Source organism: Marmota monax, unplaced genomic scaffold (assembly GCF_021218885.2).
Source record: "Marmota monax isolate L192 unplaced genomic scaffold, Marmota_monax_Labrador192_F-V1.1 WCK01_AAM20220418_F8-fsc00012, whole genome shotgun sequence".
Lineage (NCBI taxonomy): Eukaryota > Metazoa > Chordata > Mammalia > Rodentia > Sciuridae > Marmota > Marmota monax.
In genome coordinates this window covers 31,551,931-31,576,410 of record NW_026695227.1, presented here as the reverse complement: position 1 = coordinate 31,576,410, position 24,480 = coordinate 31,551,931, and the positions used below count along the sequence as shown (strand labels likewise).

At 37.0% G+C, this 24,480-nt stretch overlaps 1 protein-coding gene across 3 annotated transcripts in view; it reads right to left on the bottom strand.

Annotated features, from left to right (window-relative positions):
* The window catches only part of Dip2b (disco interacting protein 2 homolog B), a 236,713-nt gene that overhangs the window by 99,332 nt on the left and 112,901 nt on the right, over nt 1-24,480 (bottom strand). For all 3 annotated transcript variants that reach the window (XM_046435717.1, XM_046435718.1, XM_046435720.1), the window contains exons 2-3: nt 21,536-21,607; nt 2,891-3,019 (exon numbers count right to left, since the gene is read on the bottom strand). In XM_046435717.1, the coding sequence (XP_046291673.1) occupies nt 2,891-3,019; nt 21,536-21,607 (201 nt within the window). The remainder of the gene's footprint in view (nt 1-2,890; nt 3,020-21,535; nt 21,608-24,480) is intronic.

Sequence of the window (24,480 nt, the reverse complement as noted above, 5' to 3'; positions counted from 1 at the left end):
TTTTTACATATGATATGAAGCATATGATAGCAAACTTTAAAAAGCTAGGAAATTATTCACTGATAAAGCTTTAGGCCTGTGATATTCTGATAATAATTACAGAGCATGTTCTTCCACACCATAAGGATTTACAGCATCAGATCATAAAACAAATCAAACCACAACTATTTTCTGACATGATAAACCTATGCCCAAATGTTAGTGTCAAAAGGAGATATTCACATTCTATTAGCAAAGACTCGTACAGATAAGAACTGGCAGCCTCTTAGATTCATTCACCAGCATACAATCCATATTTGATAAAGAAATCACTTCCGAAGTTCAGTCCCCAGACAAAGATGACTTTAGACTTCTCTGCTAGAAGCAAGTGAAAGCTGGGTATTATTTTTCAATACAAACGTTTCAGCTGAAGGATACAAATATATCCTCAAAGTCCTTTTTTGTTTTCCTTTTGTTGTTTTCATTGGAATAGCTAATTTTTCAAGAGATTAACATCAAAATATTCAGAATGGTTTAAACCAAGATCAGTTTCCATCTTAAGCATTAATTGTGTTTTCTATGCTTGAGACTATGCCATACATGGGTGCCTTGCTGTGCAGAAAAAAGAGATACTGAATAGGTAACATATTGAAATATAAGGTCTCTTTTGGCTAAGCACAAAGAACAAAATCAGATGAGACCCTATCTCAAAATACAATAAAAAGGGATGGGAATATAGGTCACTGGTTGAGCACTTGCCCTAGCAAGGGTGGAGCCCTGAGCTACATCCCTGGTGCCAGGGGAAAAAGAAAGGAAACAGAAACAAATCAGATGGCCTAAACACTGAATAAATATATAAGCCTACAATACTGCCTGAAACATGAAATGCTCAATGTATGCAGATTTTATTTTGATCCTTTGATATGGTATAGATGTTAACAAGCATCCACTAACTAAAAGAACATTTTCCAGTTGCACTCTGGGGCATTATTATCATTAAACACTTCCTGTTTACCCATCACTTTTTTCTGAAATCTTGCAAGTTTCACTAAACATATCCTATGTTCTTAACCTATGTTTGCATGTGATTCGTAAATGTAACCCTTCCCATGACCAGAATAGTAGAGAAGTGAAAGTTCAGCTACCATCAACCTCTGCAACTTATTTGTTTCAACTCTGCAGCCGCTGTTGGTTTCAGAGAGGCCAGAATTCTCCCAGACTATCAATTTCTCTAATGTGCTGAGCTTTCATTGCTGTTTAGTTGAAATTCCTGGATTGAAAAAGTGTGATTTTTTTTCCCCCACCAAATATTTCAATGCTTGCATGCCCCTTTCATGTTCTCATTCACTGAGAGTATTACAACACTCTCATAACTTTCAGTATCTTCAGCCTTTTTCAACAGTTCGTCTTTTTCATTCCTTCATCACAGCCCCACCATCACCACCACCACCACCACACTTTCTGGCCTATTTCTTGCTAGTACCTCCCTACATGTGCAAAAAAATGTCCTAGTGAAAAAACTCCCAAACCTGACTGTTAAATTCTCATTAGTACCCTTACACAACCTTGTTTCCACAGCCTGCTGACTAGTATCTGATTCATAAACTCACTTTCTCATAATATGAAAGAACTGGTAAAAAAGAGAAAGAGGTCAGAGACCACAGATGGATTTTTGTAGGTAACAATCAAAACTCTATAGTACTAAATACCTTTTTCTATCATATGATCATCTTGGACACACAATATAATCTTTTCAGTTCCTTACTAATCCTCTTATTATGTGCTGTAACAAAGAAAAAAGAAAAACCAAGGGGGAAAACACAAAATATCTCAGAAGGCCAGAGATAATAGTTGTAAAGGCTAAAACCCTTCTAAACTGGTTAGAACATGCTGCTTCTGGACCTGGGCCCAGACTAAAGAGGCAACACTGAGAACTTAGGAACTCAGACTTGGGTACTTGGCAACAAACAGGAGCTCCTGACACGCTTTGCTACTTCCAATATTTCGTTCCTCTAATCCACTGTTAATAAGTACTTAATAAGTACTTTTACTCCTTCCTTTCTTTAAAATATCTACTTAACACTGGCACACAGCAGTGGTAGAGCATGCAGTTTGCAACTGGATTTGAGCAACAAGAACAATAAAAACCTGACTAGGTTACTTAATCTGCTACAAAACCTAAATGGCATTGAAGATTTGGTTTCTTGTAATGTTTCTTGGCCTCACCTCCCACTTCTTTCTAATCCTTACATTCTTAAGTTCTGGCCATGAAGAGTTATTTTTGGGTCTACTATCTGGTGCTATTTCCTTAGCTAACTCTTGTATTGTTTGTTTGTTTGTGGTAGTGGGAATTGAACCCAGGAGTGTTCTGCCTCTGAGCTATATATCCCATGTATAAAATTTTATGTATATATGCATCTAACCTCTCATAGTACCAACCCACATGACCTAACTCTTCACTTTCCCTTCTTCTCTACCCAACCCTACCTCCCCCAGTACTGGGGATTGAACCCAGGTTACCAGTGGGTTCAGTGGATATATCACTGAGCTATATATCCCCAGCTTATTCACTAAGTTGCCCAGGCTGGCCTCAAACTTGTGATTTTCTTGCCTCAGCCACCTGAACATCTGGGATTACAGTGATGCACCACTATGCCTGGCTCTGGCTCTTCTTTAATTCCTTAAGGGCAGAAATGGTCTTAAATGTTGCTTTATCATCACCAAATATTGAGTATCTACTACACCTGACACATAGTAGGTACTAAATAAGTGCTTGATGAATGAATTGATATAGACCTATTAATGCCTAAAGGGAAAAAATAGAACAAATATTAGAAGCTCTCAGAATACACAGTTCACACTATGATCAGTAAAAACTACTGAGTTGATAATTTCTGTAGTTCCTTCTTACCTGATCGGTATCGCTCATCCCTGGCTCCTCCAGACCTAGATCGGTGGTACTTAGAGGGAGCGGAAGTTTGAGTTGCAGCTGGAGCAGGAGTCTGGTTTCTATGTTCCTTCTGTCCTGCTGAATCAGTTTCTGAAAAAGGAAGTTTGAAAGACATTTATCCAATAACAATAACACCTAACATTTTCTTAGCACTTGAAGCATTCTCACAACACTGAGGTAGGTACTATTACCCCATCTACAGTTAAGGTTGGAGAGCTTTATATACCTAAATATGATGCAAAGACAAAGGACCCAAAATTATCAGCTTAGAACTATAACGATCAAGAGGCTGATAGAGAAATAGCAGAATTATATAGTATAGAATGAAAAGGCCCTCCCAGAAACTCCAAGGTGTGATGGTGATAGGGAATTGAGGGAATGTTTATATGATCCCCTAATTTGCCCAGTGATAGAAAGAAGAGTTGGAGGAACTTCAGCTGCCACATCATGAGTCGCTTCAGATAAACACAATTCAAGCAAAAAAGGGGGAGGGCCTGTCATACAAAGCTTCAATTCAAGTCTACCAGCCCCTTTTTCAACAGCAGTCACCACTGAACCTGTCCCTTTCTAGTGCCTGATCTGTCCCCATACTCTGCCATTTACTATCTTACCAAGAACCCATGGAAGGGGGACAGATGCAGAAAAAAACTCATTAGGCTCTGATGTTACTTTCCCCCCTCAAAATGGTTAATTGCTAAGTCATTTCTTTAAAAAAAAAAAATGTAGTAAGAACACTTAACATGGGAGCTGCCCTTTCAACAAAAATTTAAGTGGACAACATAGTATTGGTAACTATAGGCACAATACTACATAACATCTTATTCATCTTGCATAAATGAAACTTTACACCTGCTGTATAGCAAGCCCTCATTCTCTCTTCCCATGGCCCTTGGCAACTATCACTATACTTTCTTTCTATGAGTTTTGATTATTTAAGATATCTGATATAAGTGGAATTGTACATATTTGTCCTTACATAACTATTTTATTTCACTTAGTATAACTTCCTGCAGATTCATCCATGTTGTCACATACTGCAGAATTTCTTAAAAAAAAAAAAGTTTTTGTTTTACTTGTAGATGGACACAATACCTTTGTATGCATGTATGTATGTATGTGGTGCTGAGGATCCAACCCAATGCCCTCACACATGCCAGCAAGTACACTACCATTGAGCTATAACCCCAGCCCAAATTTCCATCTTTCTTTCTTTATTTATTTTTAATATCTTTTAGCTGTTGATGGACCTTTATTTTACTTATTTATATATGGTGCTGGGAATTGAACCCAGGGCCTGGGTTCACGCATGCTAGGCAAGCGCTCTACCACTGAGCCACAACCCCAGCCCCTCCTTCTTTTTTAAGGCATATTTTAAGTTTCTTATAGAGCACTTAGTTGTGACTAGCAAGGCAGCTTATACATAGCAAGTTAAGTGCCCCATAGAGTAAGATGTCATCTGTGCAGTAAGTGCTTTGTTCCAGACCCCCCCCCCAACCGCTGAGAATCTGCTTATGCAGCAAAAAAAAAAAATTAAAAAACAAAAAACACACTCAACATAATTCTGGGGAGTACAAGCCATAGCCCATGTACCCAAGAAGAGAAGAAATGAGATTCAAAATGACAACGTCGAGTCTTTTATTTGGTGTGCAGGGCAGGGGTGCGGGGGTGGGGGGTGTTTGCTGAGAACTGAACCTAGGGGTAGTTTACCACGGAGTCACATCACCAGCCCTTTTTATTTTTAGAAGTGTTTCACTAAGTTGCTGAGACTGGTCTTGAATTTGTGATCCTTTGGGCCTCAGCCTCCTGAGTTGCGGGGATTAGTGTTTTCTTTGTCTGTTGTTTATTATGTTACTAGGGATTGAATCCAGGGACACTCTACCACTAAAGCTACATCCCTAGCCTCTTTCACTTTTAATTTTAAGACAGTGTCTTGCTAAATTGTTGGAATTGGCCTAGAACTTGTGATCCTCCTGCCTCATCCTCCCAAGTCACTGGGACTATAGGCATGCACCATCATGTGCAGCACAGTCATTTCATTTAAAAAAAAAAAAAACTATTAGCAGCCAGGCATGGTGGCACAGCCTGTAATTCCAGCTACTTAGGAGGCTGAAGTATGAGAATCATAAGTTTGAGGCCAGCAGGGCAACTTAGTGAGACCCTGTCTCAAAATAAAGTAAAAAGGGATGGGAATGTAGCTCAAGTGGTAGAGCACCACTAGGTTCAATCCCCAGTACTGCAAAATAAAAATTAAAAAATGGTTAGCATGTTGGAGATGCCACATGTAAGACAGTTTCAGACGAGCTCAGCCTTCTACCTGGCAAGGTATCAGATACGTGAATGATCCATCTCAGATGGCCCAGAGTAGCCCATCTACTAGACGGAAAAAACTTAAGGGCCCCATCTGGTAATATATGGAGCAAAACAATCATCAATACGAGCCCTGCCCAAATTCCAGGCCTCCAAAACTTATTTTTGTTTTGTTTTGTTTTGCCTTAAAGGTTAGACCTTTTTTCTTTTCTGCAATACCAGAGAATTGAGCTCAAGACTTCGTACATCCTAGGCAAGTACAATACTACTACCCCCGTCCCCAGTTCTAGATTATTTTTTATATACTGTCTTTAAGGTAGTAAGGGAAGAGTACATGTTGGGATATTCTCCACTAATGGGTTTTTAGGGATCTAGAAATGCTTGGTTGTTTTGTTGTTGACACTGTTTATTTCTTATAGAAAAAGCAACATACTTGTGTATTCTTTTTGCAACTTGCTTTTTGCTCTTAACTACATATTCTGGAAATCATTCCATATCAATACATAAGGAGCTTCTTTACTCTCTTTTTATATTGTATGTACTCTATTTTGTGAATGTACCAAAAACTAATCAACCTATATACTATAGAAGGGCATTTAAGTTGGTCCCAATGTTTTCATATTTGTAGACACAAAGGGTTAATAACAAAAATTGTGAAGGTCAATAAATACTGTTTTTTTAAAAATGGTTCCTGGTTGAGATTTTCATTATAAAATATGTTAATTGAGCAAAAGATGTCTTAAGACACTGAAATTTTAAATGTCTAAGGTTGTAAACTGAAGTTTTTAATCTACCTAAATTCTCTTGATAATTCATTTTACAGAAGAACTACACTGAACTCTTAATATTTTCCATACATTTTTAAAATTTTTTAGTTTTTATTAGTCTTGAACAGGGGTCATCAAACTATAGACTACAAGCCTAATATGGCAAACTGTTTTCATGAAGAGATTTATTGGAACATGGCCTGGCTCATCATTAACACAGTGTCTATGGTTGCATGCACATTGTAAAGGCAGAGTTGAGTAGCTGTGACAAACTGGCCTTTAAAGCCTAAAAGACATACCATCTGGCCTTTTACGGAAAATGTTTACTAACCCCCCCCCCAATCTATAATAATAAAAGCTAATATTTAAGTATTTGTTTTGTGTTACCTTTTATCTCATTTATTTCTCACCACAGATCTATAAAGTAAGCACCACTGTTATTCCTTTTTACAGGAAAAGGAACAGAGACATGAATTAGTTAACTTCAGGAACAAATGAACCAGATACAAATATTAGTGTGTCTAATTCTACTGGTCTCAACCAAAATGATTATTAAAAAGGCTATAAAATAAAGCTCTCAAGACTCTTTAAAAAAGAAAGTAATCAGGATGAACAATTTAGTTTAGGAGCATCTAACTGCTTCAGGATTTAGAGACAGCAGTTAGATACATTTTAAAAAAGGGGGGGGGGGAGAAAACAAAAAAGAGCAAACCTACAAACACCTAACCGCTTGCAATCATGCAAAAAATTCTACAAAAAAATCCTTCCAAATAACATTTTCAGACACCTAAAGAAACTACTTAAAACATATTCAAAGTTGGGCACAGCGGTCCATGCCTGCAATCCAAGCTACATGGGAGGCTGAGGAAGGATATCACAAGTTCAAGTCTGGCTTTGGCAACTTAGCAAGACCCTATCTCAAACAACAAACAAGAAATAAACCCAAACACACAAACACTCTCTTTCTCTCTCTCCAAATGACTTTAAATAGAGAACAAAAAGCTATTTTTACTTGTATGATCCAATAACACAGGAAGAAAATCAGATTAGCACACATGAGCTACTTCGCTTATAAATATGCACAGAGAAAATTATTTGATGTAGAACATTAAGTTTTAAAATACCAGCTTGGTCATAATGAGCATACAACTGAATTACCTATCACTATTTATTTTACTAGTTAAATAAGCAGATTTTCAAGAACAGATCAAACTACTATGCTAAGAAATATGATGCTTCCAAATCAGTTAATAATCCAAAGGGTAATTTCATTTCAAAAAGGATGAACACAAAGGCCTTTTTTTTTAAGTATTCCTCTCTCTCATACTTTGCTTGGTGTTTTTCAGTGTAATTGATTAGAACAGGAGAAAGATGATAATGTGGGCTAAAGTATAAAAAATATTACAAAGAAATGATAGGCAGGGGAACTCCTAGTTGATTCGAGAAGAATTAGAGAAAATGAGGTTTTCACAGATCAAATTACAAGAAAATTTAACACAAATAGTCTTCTGATGAGAACTGAGAGTCAGGTGACACTTAGCCAAGAGCTTCTACTGCTCTGATACTAAAAACAAATGGTCACCTCAGACTCTTCACCAAGCAATATTAGTGTACAGCTCTGGAACGTGTGTCTCAGTTCCCTTAGAAAACTGGTTAGCACATGGGAGGCACTGGGTTCGATCCTCAGCACCACATAAAAATAAATTTAAAATAATGGGGGTTGGGGAAGAAATCTGGTTATTCAAGCAGACCAGGTCTTTTTGAGGTCTAAAATCATGACAACCATTTTGTTATAGTTTGTTGGAAGTGAAAGCAAAGGTCAATTTGCAATTTTAATAAGTGGCTGACCAAATATTTTTGGTGAGTATTTCTCAGGTGCTCAAAGCACAATATCACAGCAATATGGACTTCAGAAAGAACAACCTTGTTCACATGTGTACTACACCTACTTCAAGTTCACAAAAGACTACCTAAAGAAAGTTGTGTGAAAACAAAGTGGGGCTGGAGTTGTGGCTCAGAGGTAGAGCGCTCACTTACTATGTGTGAAGCCCTGGGTTCGATCCTCAGTACTACATATAAATAAAATAAAGATTTTTTTAAAATAAAATAAAAACAAATAAAGTGAATTCCTAGGAACTATAATTACTAATCTTTTTGAATGTGATTAATCACTCTCTAATTCATATGACTTTTACAAATTTTTAATTTCCAGGTACTGAAGTTTATTTTAAAATGTAAGATTTATAAATAGATGTCTAGGTGCACTAGAAATACTGGAAGCAAATATAACAAATAGTTATATAGTTAAATAGTTCAATGGCAGTTATTCCTAAGTGATACGGTTTAGGATGATCTGTATATATTCCATAGGCTGTACTGAGTTATACGAGTTTTCTATAATTAAAAAAGTTCTCTCTTCTGGATACAGATGTTTACTACAGAACATCAAGGAAATAACTAAGTATTAAGAAGAAATAAAATTATGTTGTATTTTTAATTGAAATACATTTTTTAATATTTATTTTTAGTTATAGGTGGATATAATATCTTCGTTTTATTTTTATGTGGTGCTGAGGATTGAACCCAGTGCCTCTCCTGAGCCCCAGCCCCAGCTCCAAAATACTCTTATTTTTAATGTTCAGAAATAAAAAAGTTATAGCACCTTGTATAAAATGTTAACTAAACAGCTGATATCTAGTTAACCTCATACAACATTCATGTTTTTCTTTTCTTGAAAATACTAAAATATATTTATAGCACATCCTTTAATAAACACATGAAATTAAAAAAATGAAAGGATACTTGCATTCATTAAATAACAAAATTTTAGTTCACCCACGTTTTTCATGACACTTGACATATTGTTATATATTAATTTAACCTCTTGGAAAATTAACACTTTTCACAATAAGAAAGCAGAAAATAACATAAGCAAAGAGAACAAACCTGAATCATTCTCTTTGTCAAAAGATAATAGATGAAGTATGAAGATCAACATAAACATAGACTACTTATGTTTCTAACCTTTGGCTCAGGAGATAATAAATAATAATGCATAATCTATTGGTGAATATGAATTCCCTATTACATTCTTCCCTGTGTTATAAGGAAAGGAAATAGGTTTATTTCTTTATTTATTTTTTAGTAGTTAATGGACCATTTATTTTATCTATTTATATGCGGTGCTAAGAATCAAACCCAGTGCCTCACACATGCTAGGTAAGTGCTCTACCACTGAGCCACAACCCCAGCCCAGGTTTAATGTTTAAGAGAACAATCAGTGTAATATAATTTTGCTATTAATACAACTCAAGAAATATCCACAGAAACCTCTTAGAAAACAGTTTACTTACCATTTGCCCCACTTACAAGATTAGGCAATCCTAAATCCACATAAGGAAAAAAAATTCAAAAACTTTTTTGTCCTCACATATGCTACTTTTTCCTCTACACAAAATTCAGATTAAATGTCTTTTGCAGATCATTTCTGTTATGGTTTGGATATGTTTTAAGTTGTCTCTCTCAAGTTCTCATATAGTGGAAGTTTGGCCCCAATTATGTTGGATTTTCTTAATTTGAAGGTCAAAACCTATTAAGTTTAAAATAATATGGAGTTCTTAGCATATTAATAAATATGAAACTCTGATCAAGATTTTCCAACCTCCTGAAATCAATTATACTTTCCCCCAAAGGAACTGGCAAATTAGTGTATTTGCGGGGAGGGAGAGATAGGTAGAAAACTATGTCCTGGATGGATTTTTAAAAAGCTGAGCAGGGCACAGTGGCACACGCCTGTAATCCCAGCAGCTCGGGAGACTGAGACAGGAGCATCATGAGTTCAAAGCCAGCCTCAGCTATTTAGCAAGGCCCTAAGCAACTCAGTGAGGGAGACCTTGTCTCTAAACAAAATATAAAAAAGGGCTAGGGAGGTGGCTCAGTGGTTAAGCACCCCTGGCTTCAAAGCTGAAAAAGGTTTATTCCCAGCTAAACTTTCTGGCAAGGACACCAGTTTATTGAGGATGAGGAAGGGTGTCTGGGGTATAAGAGGGCAGAGAGCATTATTTAACAACCTGTGTAACCTAAGCTGGACAGTCAAAATGCTGCCTGAAGATGAACCATTCCTTGCTCAGGGTTTCACATTCAAAGCAGATTTCAGGATTTACCTAAAAAAATTCTCCATGTTTTGAATAAAGTTTGCAGTTTCAATGTGATGGTAAGGAAAATCTGAAAGCAAAGATGGAATTAACTGTGTGAATCAACATAAGGAGATACTATATATGAAAAATATGTAGATTATGTAGACACTTTAGTCTAAATGTCAAGTAATAATACAAAATATTATGTACACAGTATGATTACAACTGTGTATGTAAAAACTCTTTGTATACAACTATAAGGGCTGGATGGGATATAAAAATCCCATAAGTATTTGGAATGAGTTACTGATAAGACATTCCAAAGTTTTTTACCATTTCATTGTTTTATTTATAGAAAGAAAATTCTGTATAAAATCAAAGTAATTTTGAAAGTCATTAATACAGGTAAGTGCTGGAATGATAGCTACCAGTCTCATAAATTAAGTCTTCTTTGTAACTTCTAAATCCTAGTGTGAACTATAATTGAGCTTCATCTTGGGGGTTCCTGATCTTCCAAACAGTCAACTGTGCAGAGAGTATCCACTAGAGGTCATCCTTATGTTTAAAGAGTGATGATGTAAGGTCTGGTAACAAGTTTAAAAGAACACATATTTTAAATGCTTCTATAACACACAACCTTTCTTTTCAACAATCAACATATACATAATTTATTCTTTGGCAGAAAGAAACAGCAGAGTCATATGTTTCTATTGTTTGAACACAGTGACAATGATAACCTGGAAAAGAAGCATTTATATTTATATTTATTAATTTAAAATTTATATTTATTAATATAAAACTACATAAAATTTCCACTCAGGAAGATAGGAGAAAGCTAACTCAGTCTATCTTTCAACTCTCCCTATAATCTAACTGAACTTTTCATCTATAGGAGAATAGTTTAAAGCTGGGCTCTGAGAACCATACTTCAACATTTTAGGAGTGAACAAAGCAGACATGCTCACTAGTCTTGGTGCTAGTGTCCAGAGAAGAAACATATTAAACCAGTTATCACCAATTCTCCTGCATATTTTATATTGTTATATGTGCCAAGAAGGAAAAGAATAAGGCTCTCTGAGCTTACATAATGGGGAATTTAACTTGTATGTCTGCAGAAGTCCAGTGAGAGAAAAACGTTGGTAAGTTTAAGAAATACATATAAGGATAATGCAGAGTTGGTATTACAAAATGAGGGTGGAGAAGAAAAGGTCATTTGTCATAAGCCAATGGGCATCTCCCCCCTTTGAAGGAATTTAAACAGAAAATGGCAGAATAACAATGATAATAACATTTCTATGTCTCTTTAAACTTTCTTTTGGGGGGTGACTAAGGGGCCTGAGGATTGAAGCCTAAGATGTTTTAACACTGAGTTACATCCCCAGCCCTTTTTATTTTGATTCAGAGTCTAAGTAGCTTAAGGGCCTCACTAAATTGCTGAAGCTGGCCTCAAAAATGAGATCCTCCTGCCTCAGCCTCCCAAATTGCTGGGATTACAGGCATGCACCATTGTGCCCAGCTCTTTAATCTTTATTAAGCATCATCTCATTTCATCTTCACAATAACACTGACAGGTATTATTAGCATGCAGAATGCCCACCACAGATTAGTTGGTTAGAGTGAGCTATAATCACCTCAATTATTCTAGAGCCCTCACTCTCATTCCTATCCTCTCCAAAAATGGTGGGTTATGGGTACCTTCAATCCCTTGAGGAGTCTTCCCTGAGAGGCTAAGGTACCTGGTAAATCACTGCAGAGAACACTTTTTGGAAGGATGGGTGATTGCTTTCCCACTCAGGGAAAGAGTGAAAAGAATGAGAATGCTGGTGCTTGGAGTCTCGAAAAGGAGCTGCCACCAGCCCAATTCCTAAGGGTGGATTCTGGGTGGAAGGGGTTTAGGAGTCCTTGGCCTGAGAAGGGGCAGGCATATGAAAAGATTTTGACCCATATGATATGAGAAAAATGGCTGTGCAGGAGACTAAAAGAACACAATACCCGAAGCTATGCTCTGTGTACCCAAGAGGGGTACCTTATGAATCAAGCAGAGTACAATCCTTCAGAATGCATGAGGCAGACACAGGAAGTAGGATTAGCATTGAATCAGCACTACTGGTCATACAGTAAGAACCAACTTTCAGTATCACCCTGTGGAACTGTTTCCCTTTGGGAAAAGCTAGACCCACCACCTCTGCTAGAGCACTATCTATACCCATGGGAACTGTCAGACAATTTAGAAAAACAAGACCCAAAGAGAAGATATTGGACTTCCTTCTGATAAGATATGCGAGAGCACTTATATTTGCAATATACTGCACAGATGGGTTCACATAATACTATCCAAATCCAGCAAAAAGCAGAATAGGAACTGGGATTTTTTTTTTTAATTATGTTATTTCCATTATGTTGCAAGCCTCACTTGGAAAGGAACTTTTAAATCAAAATGAGGTAGAAAAAATATTTTGATTCCACTTTCCACACCCTACACACACAGAGGCACAGTGCCTACTTAATATTTATAGTTGGAAATGTTCTGTAATATTAAAAAAAAAAAAAATCCTGACTTTCTTTTTCTCTTTTATTTCCCCTCCCTCTCCCCCTCACTCGCTCTCTCTGTTGTGTGTTGCCCAGGTTGGTCTCAAACTCATGAGCTCAAATGATTCTCCTGCCTTAGCCCAAGTAGCTGGGTCTACAGGGGTGTGACACTGTGCCTGGCTATATTTCTGATTTCAATAACTGGTTTTTAAGTTTAGTCCCTTTGAATTTCTACAATGCTTTATTTAGAATTCTCTTATGGTCTTATTTTACTCTATTTTTATGACCCTCATTTGTAATAACTGCCTAATCTCTCCTGTTTATAGTATAAATACCCCGAGGTCAGAGGCTAATATTATTCATTTTGTATTTCCTATAATAACTAGCCCTTGGTCTTTCACATTGCTGACTTAATATCTTGGTTAAAACAAATAATTAAGATCTTGTCTGTCTGTTCTCTTCCACCAATGACAGTATATGGCTGGGGGACAAGGGAAGACTATTAAAGACATATCAATTTAAAGGATATGTTTAAATGGTAATCTAAACAGCCTACTTATCTGTGTATCTCTAAATTATACCAGGCTTTTTAAAAAAAAAATGATGGACACAATATCTTTATTTATTTTGTTTATTTTTATGTGGTGCTGAGGATCGAACCCAGTGCCTCACATGTGTGAGGCAAGCACTCTACCACTGAGCTATAGCCCCAGCCTCTTAAGTTATACCAGTTTTATGTAAAAATTTACAACTCTATTATCATATAACTTACATAATGACATCAAAAAAACAGGGTTATAGATTATTCTCAAGAGGTGTTACTGAGGTGCAGGGTGAGAAACTACAAGTGTTTTCCTTCCATTTAACCCAGTCATATACATATATGTACAACCTTAAAGGTAGGACTGACCTAAGAAGAACTGTGATGAAGGGAGCACGGAACAACTAGCAACCATAGTATATGTGTATATATTGGGACACTGAGCCAAAAACCCCTAGCAAAAACAAGCAGCAGGGGCTGGGGATATGGCTCAGTGGCAGAGAACTTGCCTAGCATGTGTGAGGCGCTGGGTTTGATTCTCAGCACCACATATCAATAAATAAAATGAAGGTCAATTGACAACTAAAATAGTTTTGAAAAAAATCAAGCAGTAGTCAAACCAAGTTTGGGAAAAACCTTTACTTAGAGAATGCCATCATACAATCATACCCAGAACAGATATGCTTTATCCGTGAAAGGGCAGTGAGTGAGGGCCTGGGGGAAAAAATACAGTGCAAACCTATTGGCCAAGTAGGAACACATAAAAATTGAGATTCTATTCTGAAGTGGAAGACAAAACCTAATTAAATGCAGTGAAAGACAGCAACAGAAAATCAAAGAATGAAAGAAGAAAAACAAATACATAAAGGTTGGATATAATCTCAAATATAGTTAAGATAGAATGGAATGTCTTCACCAATGCCATCAAAAACAGAAGCTGCAGTGATATACTAAAGCAAGAAAACTGGGGGTCCTACAGGAGAAGCCACTAGAGAGTAAAGGACAATTTTAAACAGCAAAGAACTGTAAAACAGTGGAGGCAGGGTACCCACTTCTCTTCTAGGACTCAGCCAGAGGAAGATGGTCTCCCAATTTCAACACTTAAATGAGGCTGTTCAGCTTGCTGGTGAACAGCCAAAATTAAGTACTAAGATCTCTGAGATCTTTTAGGTTGACACAAATCATCTTTCTGCAACAAATCTTAAACAATTCTTACATAGAAATGTTAAAATAAAAAATTCTGATTGAACATCGAAGAATGAACACTTTGACCTATGTCCATTCCTTCTCAAATTGCCACTAGAGTGACAATGAAGGTCTACAGCAATATAAAGGAATAATGACTTCAGATGGACCCAAGAGAGATGAAGAACAGAAACTGGTTCTTAAAAAGAATAACAACTGATAGATTTAACTCTGGAAAAAGCAGAAAGTTGTGTAAGAAAGGAAATGTAATCATAGCAAGCCAAAGTATGAATAATATTTACACCATTATAAAAACACTGCATGCTGATGCAACAGCAAAAATATATACATAATATATTGAACATACTTCACAGACTGAGTATGTATTGTAAAATGTGAAGGAAGGGGAGAAGAGAAAGAGGGAAGGTGTGGTATTTATGTGGTCAAGGAGGGAGAGAGACATAAGAGAAAAAGGTTCTTTCATAGTAGGAAATGAACAAATTATGCTTCAAATAGAAAAAAAGTCAAGAAACAGTAAAAATGATTATTTAGAATTCAGAGGTAACTATCAGAAGAAACAATAAAAACACTTCAAGAAGCTGTCACTGGAAAAGGGGTGGCAGAGCACTGCTTGTTTCTGTTGTTATGAATCTGTAACACTGTTTTTTTTCTTTTTTTTGGGTGGGGGTCTGGGTATTAAACCCAGGACCTTGTGCATGCGAGGCAAGCACTCTACCAACTGAGCTATATCCCCAGCCCTTGTATTACTATTCTAATATATTACAATTATAGATACATTAATTTCACATAAAAATAAAAAATAAATTTTAAAAAAGGTCTCAGATGAGAATTAACAAACAGCAGTGTCTTTTAAGGTTTTAGTAAGTCTGAGTGAACAGACTGACTGAGGGTAAGACAAGTTACCAGGAACGCAGTACAAGAGATCATTTTTTGGCATGAAGAATAGTAACCACTCCTTTCACTATCCAACACTTTCATCTTCACAAATGTTTATTTTTTAAAAAACTAGAAATTCTAAATTCTCTGTTAGTTTTGTAAATATTTGTAGAACATCTATTAGATGTAAGGCACTAATGCTAGAAACTGGGGACAAGAAAAATTAAAATAAGTAAACACAATGACTTTAAAGACCTTAAAGGTCCATTATGAAAGTAAGATGCATCACAGACAATAATCTATGGGATAGCTAGAGGGAGTTTTTTTTTTTTTTTTTAATATTTATTTTTTTTTAGTTTTCGGCGGACACAACATCTTTGTTTTTGTATGTGGTCCTGAGGATCGAACCCGGGCCGCACGCAAGCCAGGCGAGCGCGCTACCGCTTGAGCCACATCCCCAGCCCTAGAGGGAGTTTTTTAAAAATGCAACTCAGATAAGGGGGATGGGACTGCCTAAAACTTCTCCAATAGAGCAAAACCCTACCAGAGTGAGGGAGAAAGTGGTAGGTTCTGGGTAGAGGCAGCAAAGATTCACAAAGGTAAGGTCTGGTCAGCCCTATTCAATGCTGTTTCCTTGGTATCTAAACAGTACCTGGAACTAAGTCAGTGCTTAGTAAATACATGCCTTTCGGTTCTGTCAGTAACCCTGTGTCTTTAAAATAAACTCTTTTTCTATTAAAGCTGGCCGGATTTATCAGTTACTTCTATTCAGTTTCTGAACTTAAAGATTAGACCAAAGGATCAGCACAAGGAAGTTGCCTTCCTAATTCAAAACTTTCCATTTTTCTACAACTACAAAAGTCACCAAGTGTGATTAATTTACAGAGGAGCCTTACAATTGTTCTGAAAATTCAGTTCTTTGGATGGTGCCAAAAGAAAGTTAATTTCCTGGCCCTCTCCCTGGAATTTTGCTAATTGAGGCGTGTGGGAACCTTTATACTTGGCCCCAGCAGCTTCCAACTACTGAAAGACATTCTGTGAGCCATTCCTGTCAAGAGTACATGGGGCAGCATGAGCAGAAAATGGGAGGTGTGAATATGCCTCTCAAAGTGGGAGCATTCTGAGGTCTTAAATGTAATTTGAATCTTCATAACGATACATTTATCTCTTTGTGGGGAACAGGGGGTGCTGGGGATTGAACCCAGGGGCATTCAACCACTGAGCCACATGCCCAGCGCTTTTTTTATATTTTATTTAGAGACGGGATCTCGATGAGTTGCTTAGAGCCTCATTAATTTGCTGAGGGTGGCTTTGAACTTGTGGTCCTTCTGCCTTAGCCTCTAGAGCCACTGGGATTACAGGCATATGCCCAGGGATACTTTTATCTCTTTAAAAGACAGCATGGAGTCAGGTGTGGTGGCGCACACCTGTAATCCCAGCAGCTCAAGAGGCTGAGGCAGGAGGATAATGAGTTCAAAGCCAGACTCAGAAAAGGCAAAATGCTTAGTGTTGAGACCCTGTCTCTAAATAAAATACAAAATAGGATTGGGGATAGGGCTCAGTGGTCAAGCGCCCTTGAATTCAATCCCCAAAGACAGCATGATCCTTAAATGCCAAATGAAGTTTGGCTTGTTTAACTAAATTATCTTCTTTTTATTTCATTTGATTTTATATCAGACTCTAAAATAATTTTTAAATTTGCAATCCAATGCCATTAAAAAAATTGAATCAAATGTTTTGTTCAAAATCTATAAATATATATAGGGTCAATATGCTAAGGAATAATCTCCTCTTTTCCTACAGAATTTATATAATATAGATTACCCAGCCCTATAACACATTCCTTTTTGGGAAAGATACCTGTTCAAGAAAAGATGCACCCCCCAGCCCCAAAAAAGAATATACACAAATTGAAGAGAATTTACTACTAATATTCTCACTAAAGTATGTGCTTACTAAAAAATGCATTTAGGGTTGAGCAATTCGACATACACAGGAGAATCACAAATTTAAGGCCAGCCTGGGCAACTCAGGGAGAACCTATCTCAAAAATTAACTTAAGATAAAATATAATAAAATATAATTTTAAAAGGGGGCAGGGTAGAGCAACTCTGGGTCTGATTCCAAGTATCAAAAAAAAAAAAAAAAAAAAAGAATGCATTTAGAAAGGAGATTGAACTAAGAAGACAAATAAGAAGGAATAGTGCTTTAGAATTGTTTTTAAAAGAAGGAGTAGCAGGGCTAGGGTTGTAGCACAGCGGCAGAGCACTCGCCTCACATGTGCAAGACCCTCGGTTTGATCCTCAGCACCACATAAAAAAAAAAATAAGTGAAATAAAGGTATTGTGTCCAACTACAACTAAAAAATAAATATCAAAAAAAGGAGTAGCAAACAAAGAAATAGTTATTAACTATCACTATCTACATAACACAATAATAATAACTGATAATTGAAGCATATGTAAACAAAGTGATGCTAAAATATAAAATGGGAAACAGGCATGTGGCACATGCCTGTAATCCCAGCAGTTCAAGAAGCTGAGACAGGAGAATCAAAAGATGGAGGCTAGGGCTGGGGACATAGCTCAGTTAATAGACTCTTGCCTCGCATGCACAAGGCCCTGGGTACAATCCCCAGCACCACCAAAAAAAAAAAAGTTGGGAAGTCTGCCTCAGGAACTTAGCAAGACGTACCTTAAAATAAAAAGGACTGAGGATGTAGCTCAGTGGTAAAGGGCCCCTGGGTTCAGTCCCCAGTACTACTACTACTAATAATAATAATAAAAGATGGGAAGTGATGGTGATCAACATCAAAGCATCCTAAAGTCCTTGTGATGTTTGGGAAGAAAATAAAGATACCTGATAACTCTAGACCAAGTTTAGATTAAACAAACAAAAAGCCTTAGGATAGGCCTTGTCAAAACCCTGGGTTCAATACCTAGACTACAAATAAATAAAAACAAATAGATAAATAAATAAATACAAAAGCAAAACTTGACAGAATTACAAGGGAAACTAATAATTCTATAGTCACAGTACAAGTGTGTTGAAACACTTTTATCAGAATTGATAGATCAGTCAAAAAGTTAGTAAAAAATTCGTTTGAGCTAATGCAAACAGACCTATAAACGCAACAGTTAAAACGCAAATAAATGAGTTAACAGAAATTTACCAAAGACTAGGTACAGCTTAATAACAAAGACATGATTTTGTAAAGGTTTGTTCTCTGACCATGGTGAAGTTAAGAAACATTAATCTGGGCTGGGGTTGTGACTCAGTGGTAGAGCACTTGCCTAGCATGTGAGTCAATGGGTTTGATTCTCAGCACTATATAAATAAGTAAAATAACGATCCATTGATAACTTTAAAAAAATATTGAGGGAGGGAGGGAGGAAGACTGATTCATCTATCAGGGATGTAGGCACATATCTGTAATCCCACCAACTTGGGAGGCTGAGGCAGGAGGATTGTGAGCTTGAAGCCAGCCTTGGCAACTTAGCAATACCCTGCCTCAAAATAAAAAATAAAAGGGCTGGGGGTATAGCTCTGTGGTAGAGCACCCTTGGGTTCAATCTGTAAGTATGGGAGTGGCGAGGGATGAAGAAGAAACATTTATCTTATGAAAAAAGGCAGACAATCTAAGCATGCAACTCAGAAAGATTTTTTAAAGTACAAAAGAGTAAAGAAAATAGAAAAAAATACTTAAATGACCCAAAAATAATGAATCAGAAGATAAAGACATACTAAAAAAAATCAATAAAACGAAAAGCTTATTCTTTGAAAAGACAAACTTCTAGGAAAATGATCAAGAAAAGAGAAGGTGATGGGAGAAGGAGAGACACTAATAAGCAAAAGTAATACATAACTACCCTCCACCTTCCTACCCTGGGTAGTGGGGATGGAACCTAGAACCTTATGCATGCAGAAAAAGTACTTTAACACTGAGGTACATCCCCAACTCCAAATAAACAATATAAATAAAGCCAAGTTTTTAAAAACAAAAAGAAGTTGGGAAAAACTTAATAAATCTGAAAACTTATACAAAATAAATAATTTCCTTTAAAAATTAAATTTACCAAAACTGACTGACAAGTGAGGAATGACTTTTTAGTTTCTAACATGTTGTGGTTATGGATATGAGTTGTATTTACTCAGAAGAGGAAAAGCCAAAAAAGAAGGATAGGAGCAAGTTGGATGTAGCTGTAGCTGGATTTTCAGTGTTTGTAGGGAGGGGTTGGTAGTGGCAGCAGGGTTGGTGCACAAGTCATAAATTTAATTTTGAATATGTTGAAATGGAGGTGCCTTTTAAGATATATAAAGCATGCAGTTGGAACTATGGATCAGGGGCTCAGGAGACATATGGACTGAAGATAATATTTGGGAGTTACCTGTATTCAAATGATAATTAAAGCCACAGGTGTGGCTAAAATAATCCAGGAAAATAAGAAACACATTGGTTCTCAAAGTATGGTCCCTGAACCAGGAACTTCAAGATTACTTTAGAACTTGACAAAAATGCAAATTCTCAGGCTGTACCTTGGATCTACTGCATAAGAAATTCTGAGAATAGGGCCATTCAATCTGTGTATTAATAAACCCTCCAGTAATTCTGATGTAAACTACAACTTGAGAACCACTAGTACAGAGTGAGAAGACAAGAGGGCTTGGGGCCTTGTCTTGAAAATTGCAGTATTTAACAGAGAAGGATGGCTAAGAGAAGACACAAGAGAAGGGGAAGAAGAATTAGGGGGGGTTCTTCAAAAGAAGAGATTTGAGAAGTATAGTGCCAAATACTACTGAGATTTGAAGATGATTATTCCAGAAAGAACTGGATTAGGCTGAGAAGTGAGCAGTTAAAACAATAGACAGTATGCACAATTCTGAGCAGTTTGATTATAAAGCAGGCAATAGAGATGGTGAAGTTGACAGAGGTTGACAAGTAAAGGAAAAATCCTTCCTCCCTCCCTCCCTCCCTTTTTTTAAAAACAGGACAATAATAAGCAGGACAAACTACCGGTGGAAGAATCTGCCTGAGAGGGAGAAAGTGACTAAATGACATACCAAGGCAGCAATTAAGCTGTCTGCCTCAGCAGAGGGAGTATTTTGTTACTGACAATGTTTACAACTGCTGCACAAAGTGATAATAAAAAGAAGACCAACCAAACATGGTGGCACACACCTATAATCCGAGCAACTCAGTAGGCTGAGGCAGGAGAATTGCAAATTCAACATCGGCCTCAGCAAATTAGGGAGGCCCTATGCAAACTCAGGGAGACTCTATCTCTAAATAAAATATAATAAGGGCTGGGGATATGGTTCAGTAGTAAAGTACCCCTGGGTTCAATCCCCAGTACAAAAAAAGAGAGAGATAAGCCTTGTTTAGAAGTCAAGGTATGGCAACCCCTTTGGAATTAAGCACAAAAGTGACTCACGTCTTTTAGATATTTAAAAAACTTGTCAAGGGGCTGGGGTTTGGGCTCAGTGGTCAAGCACTTGCCTAGCACTCATGAGGCACTGGGTTTGATCCTCAGCACTGCATTAAAGTAAATAAAGGTATTGTCCACCTACAACTAAAAAACATATATATTTAAAAAAAAAAAAAAAAAGAGGGCTGGGGTTGTGGCTCAGAGATAGATACTTGCCTAGCATGTATGAAGCACTAGGTTTGATTCTCAGCACCACAGATAAATAAATGAATAAAATAAAGGTCCATCAACAACTAAAAAAAATATATTAAAAAAATAACTTGTCAATCTCTTTACAAAAGCAATAAGTCAGGCTGTGAATTAATCCCTATGTTTATTTGGGGTCCTGCCCCTAAATCCTCCAGTCATACAACACTTGAGGTACCATATAATTCTAGATCTGTTCTTCTTCCCTATCTTGCTCTCCTTGTTCTCCATCAAAGTTTGTGCTCTGGCATAAATGACATTTTTCCATGGCCTGGAATCTTCTGCCATTGAATCATCTCAGTATTTCACATACTATCACCCAAGCTCTGCATAAATGACTTGATGACTGTGTGTATTTTTAAAGTGCCTTGCACATGGCAGATGCTCAATTAAGATTCATTTCCTCCTTTCTTTCCTTCCTTTTTTTCCTCTCCCTTGGTGAGAAAGGGAGAAAACAAACAAAACAATAACAAAAAACAAAACAGGAACAAATTAAAGGTATATTTCTTGTAAGACAGCATCCATTTGGTATAAAAATACTGAAAAAGTTAATACCATTTCTCATCACCTACCTTGTGTCTGTGGGCTGTAAGGAGACAGGAGTTTGGACCTCTTCTTTTCATATCCCTTCTGTGTGATGTCCCCTAAAATAGTAAGAAACAGAAATAGGTTATGCATTATTCTTATTCTGTGGTTGTTCTCATTATAAAAATAAAATTAATTACAGAGTGTTATAGAACTACCACACGCAGTCTGAAGAAAAATGTATGGTTCTTTGCCAAAATTTTGCTAAGTGTAACTTCCCACAGACTTGGAGTGGACTTTTTACAGAGAATTGTAGGGCTTGTCCCTGTACCAATCTTGCATAACAACGTGTGACATGCTCCAGCAGAGATTCCCAGTTATAAACTATCCCGACTTTCTTTTCTTTTCTTTTTGGCACTGGGGACTGAATCCAGGGGCTCTCAACTACCAAATCATATCCCTAGCCTTTCTATTTTGAAACAGGGTCTCACTAAATTGCTGAGTATCACTAAGTTGCTGAGTCTGGCTTTGAACTCACAATCCTCCTGCCTCAGCCTCCCGAGTCACCAGGATTACAGGCATGTGCCACAGTAGGTACCCCTAGCTTCCTGGAATTTAAGATATCCTAAAATGGAATGCTGCGAGGCTGACAATGATCTCCTTCAGAAATTTCAGTTTAACCAAATGGATGCAACTGGTTTGTGAAGTATTGTCTTACACTGCAACAGAGAACTACAAAAAATCATAAGTCTAGTTAAGAGGAGCAGTGATGGCTTAGGCACTCAAATGGGATATTTAAAAGACCATCCTCTATCCTAACATCTGTGCTGGAACCTGAAGCTGGAATTCCTATATCCTCTCTCCTTGATTTACTGGTTTATATTATTTACACATACGGCTGTCTTTTCTACAAGGTTAAATTTTAAAAGTAAACATGAAGCACATACAAAGTACAGATACAAAAAATATCATAAGGATAAACTGATAAATGGAGGAAATGTGCGGTTGAAGTGGCAAGAAATGTCTCAGGTAATAAGGAAAGGGGAGAAGATAAACAGGTACAGGGCAGGCTACAAGGAATAGGAAATGCAGGGGGCCAACAGGGCATTCAAGGGCAGATGACTGAGTCAAAGCTGGGAGAACAAGTATATGTAGTGAAGTACATGTGATATGATAGAGCACTGCTTTTCAAAACTGAATTTTTTTTTTAAACCAGAGAAAGCTATTCTATTATTCTATTCTACTTTGGACTAGGATTGAACCCTGGGAAACTATCACTGAGGCACATCCCTGGACCTTTCTATTATTTTATTTTAAAAAAGGATCTCGCTAAATTGTCATGGCTGGCCTCAAATTTGGGATCCTCCAGTCTCAACCTTTCAAGAAAGTTTTATTTAAAAAGAAGCTGGTGATGCTAGTTAAGGGGAGAGCAGCAGGGCTCACTGGAGGGCTGCAGCAGGGGGCACCACATGCATATCTGTGCTGCAGCAAGTTCCCAGAGATGAAAAGCAAATTAAGAGAAAGATTAAGGAGTACCACTGGATAGAATCTGCTGAGTGGGTGAATATAGGGTAGAGAAGGTAGTTTCTGGCTTGAGCAACCAGGCAGATGATGTTGCTGTCTGACAAACAAATATGGCAAGAAGTATATGTCTGGTGAAGTGAGAAGACAAAAGCTGATCCTGTGCTTAAGTTTGTGGGTCACCAAGAGGTGTGTGTCTCATCAGAAGTTGGTTATCTGGATCCAGAACCCATAAGAATATAGCTCTGGATCCAGATAATCATTGGAATAATAAGAACATAGTTTTAAAAAAATAAATAAATTACCCTTTTGAAGTAATTTGGCAATTTCCATCGAAATTTTGACTTAGCAACTAACCATACTTCTAGGAATTTACTTAATGATAATATTAACACAGTTGCACAAAAATCAATATAAACATTCTGTGCCCCATTCTTTGTAGTGAAAAAACTGGAAGCAAGCTAGTTGCTTATATCTTTATAAGTGGCTTTCAACTAGAAGCAATTGTGCATACACATACACACACACACCCTGCCCCAGGGTGGGGATGCCTGGAAACAGTTTTGTCACAAGTGGAGGAAGAGGTGCTAGTGGCATCTGAAAGACAGAGGTTAGGAAACATCCTGCAATGAACAGGACAGTTCCACAACAAAGACTTATCCAGTATAAAATGTCAACAGTTCTGAGGACAAAGATTCCTGATCTATATGATAATATGCAAGTATTCCAAATGTACTGACACTGGAAGATGTCTAAAACATATTAAGTACAAAAGGCAAGCAGCAGAACAGAGGTATCTAGGGTCTAGTCTTTTAAAATACAGTAAGAGATATGTTTGCATATTTATAGAAATTAATCTGGAAGGCTACATACTAAATTGTTTATCCTTAGGGGATGGCATTATAGCCCAGTTTCACTTTGTTTTATATTGTAACAGAGTCTGATTTTAACAAAACAAGTTTGATTTATATTAACCAGGTATAGCGATACATGCCTATAATCCCAGCAACTTGGGAGTCTGAGGCAGGAGGATCTCAAGTTCAAAGCCAGCCTGAGCAATTTAGCAAGACCTTGCCTCAAAATCGAATCAAATAAAGACTAAGGATATGGTTCAGTAGTTAAGCGCCCCTGGGTTCAATTCCCAGTACCCTCCCCACAAAATTCATTAAAAATAAATATTCTGTAGATACATATTTGCTAACACGATAAGATGGTCAAAATATTTAGCAGAAAGAAAAACAAGATAATAGTTCACACAGTACATTCTATTTATTTGTTTCTTTTTAAATAGACACTTTAATTTGTTGGTTTGTTTATTTAATGGTACTGGGAATTGAATCCAGGAGAGCTCTATCACTGAGTTATATACCAGCTTCTTCTTTATTTTGAAACAGGGTCTCCTTAAGTTTCTCAGGATTCTCTTGCCTCAGCCTCCCTTTTTCCGAATACTGCTTTTTCAGAAAAGCAATAT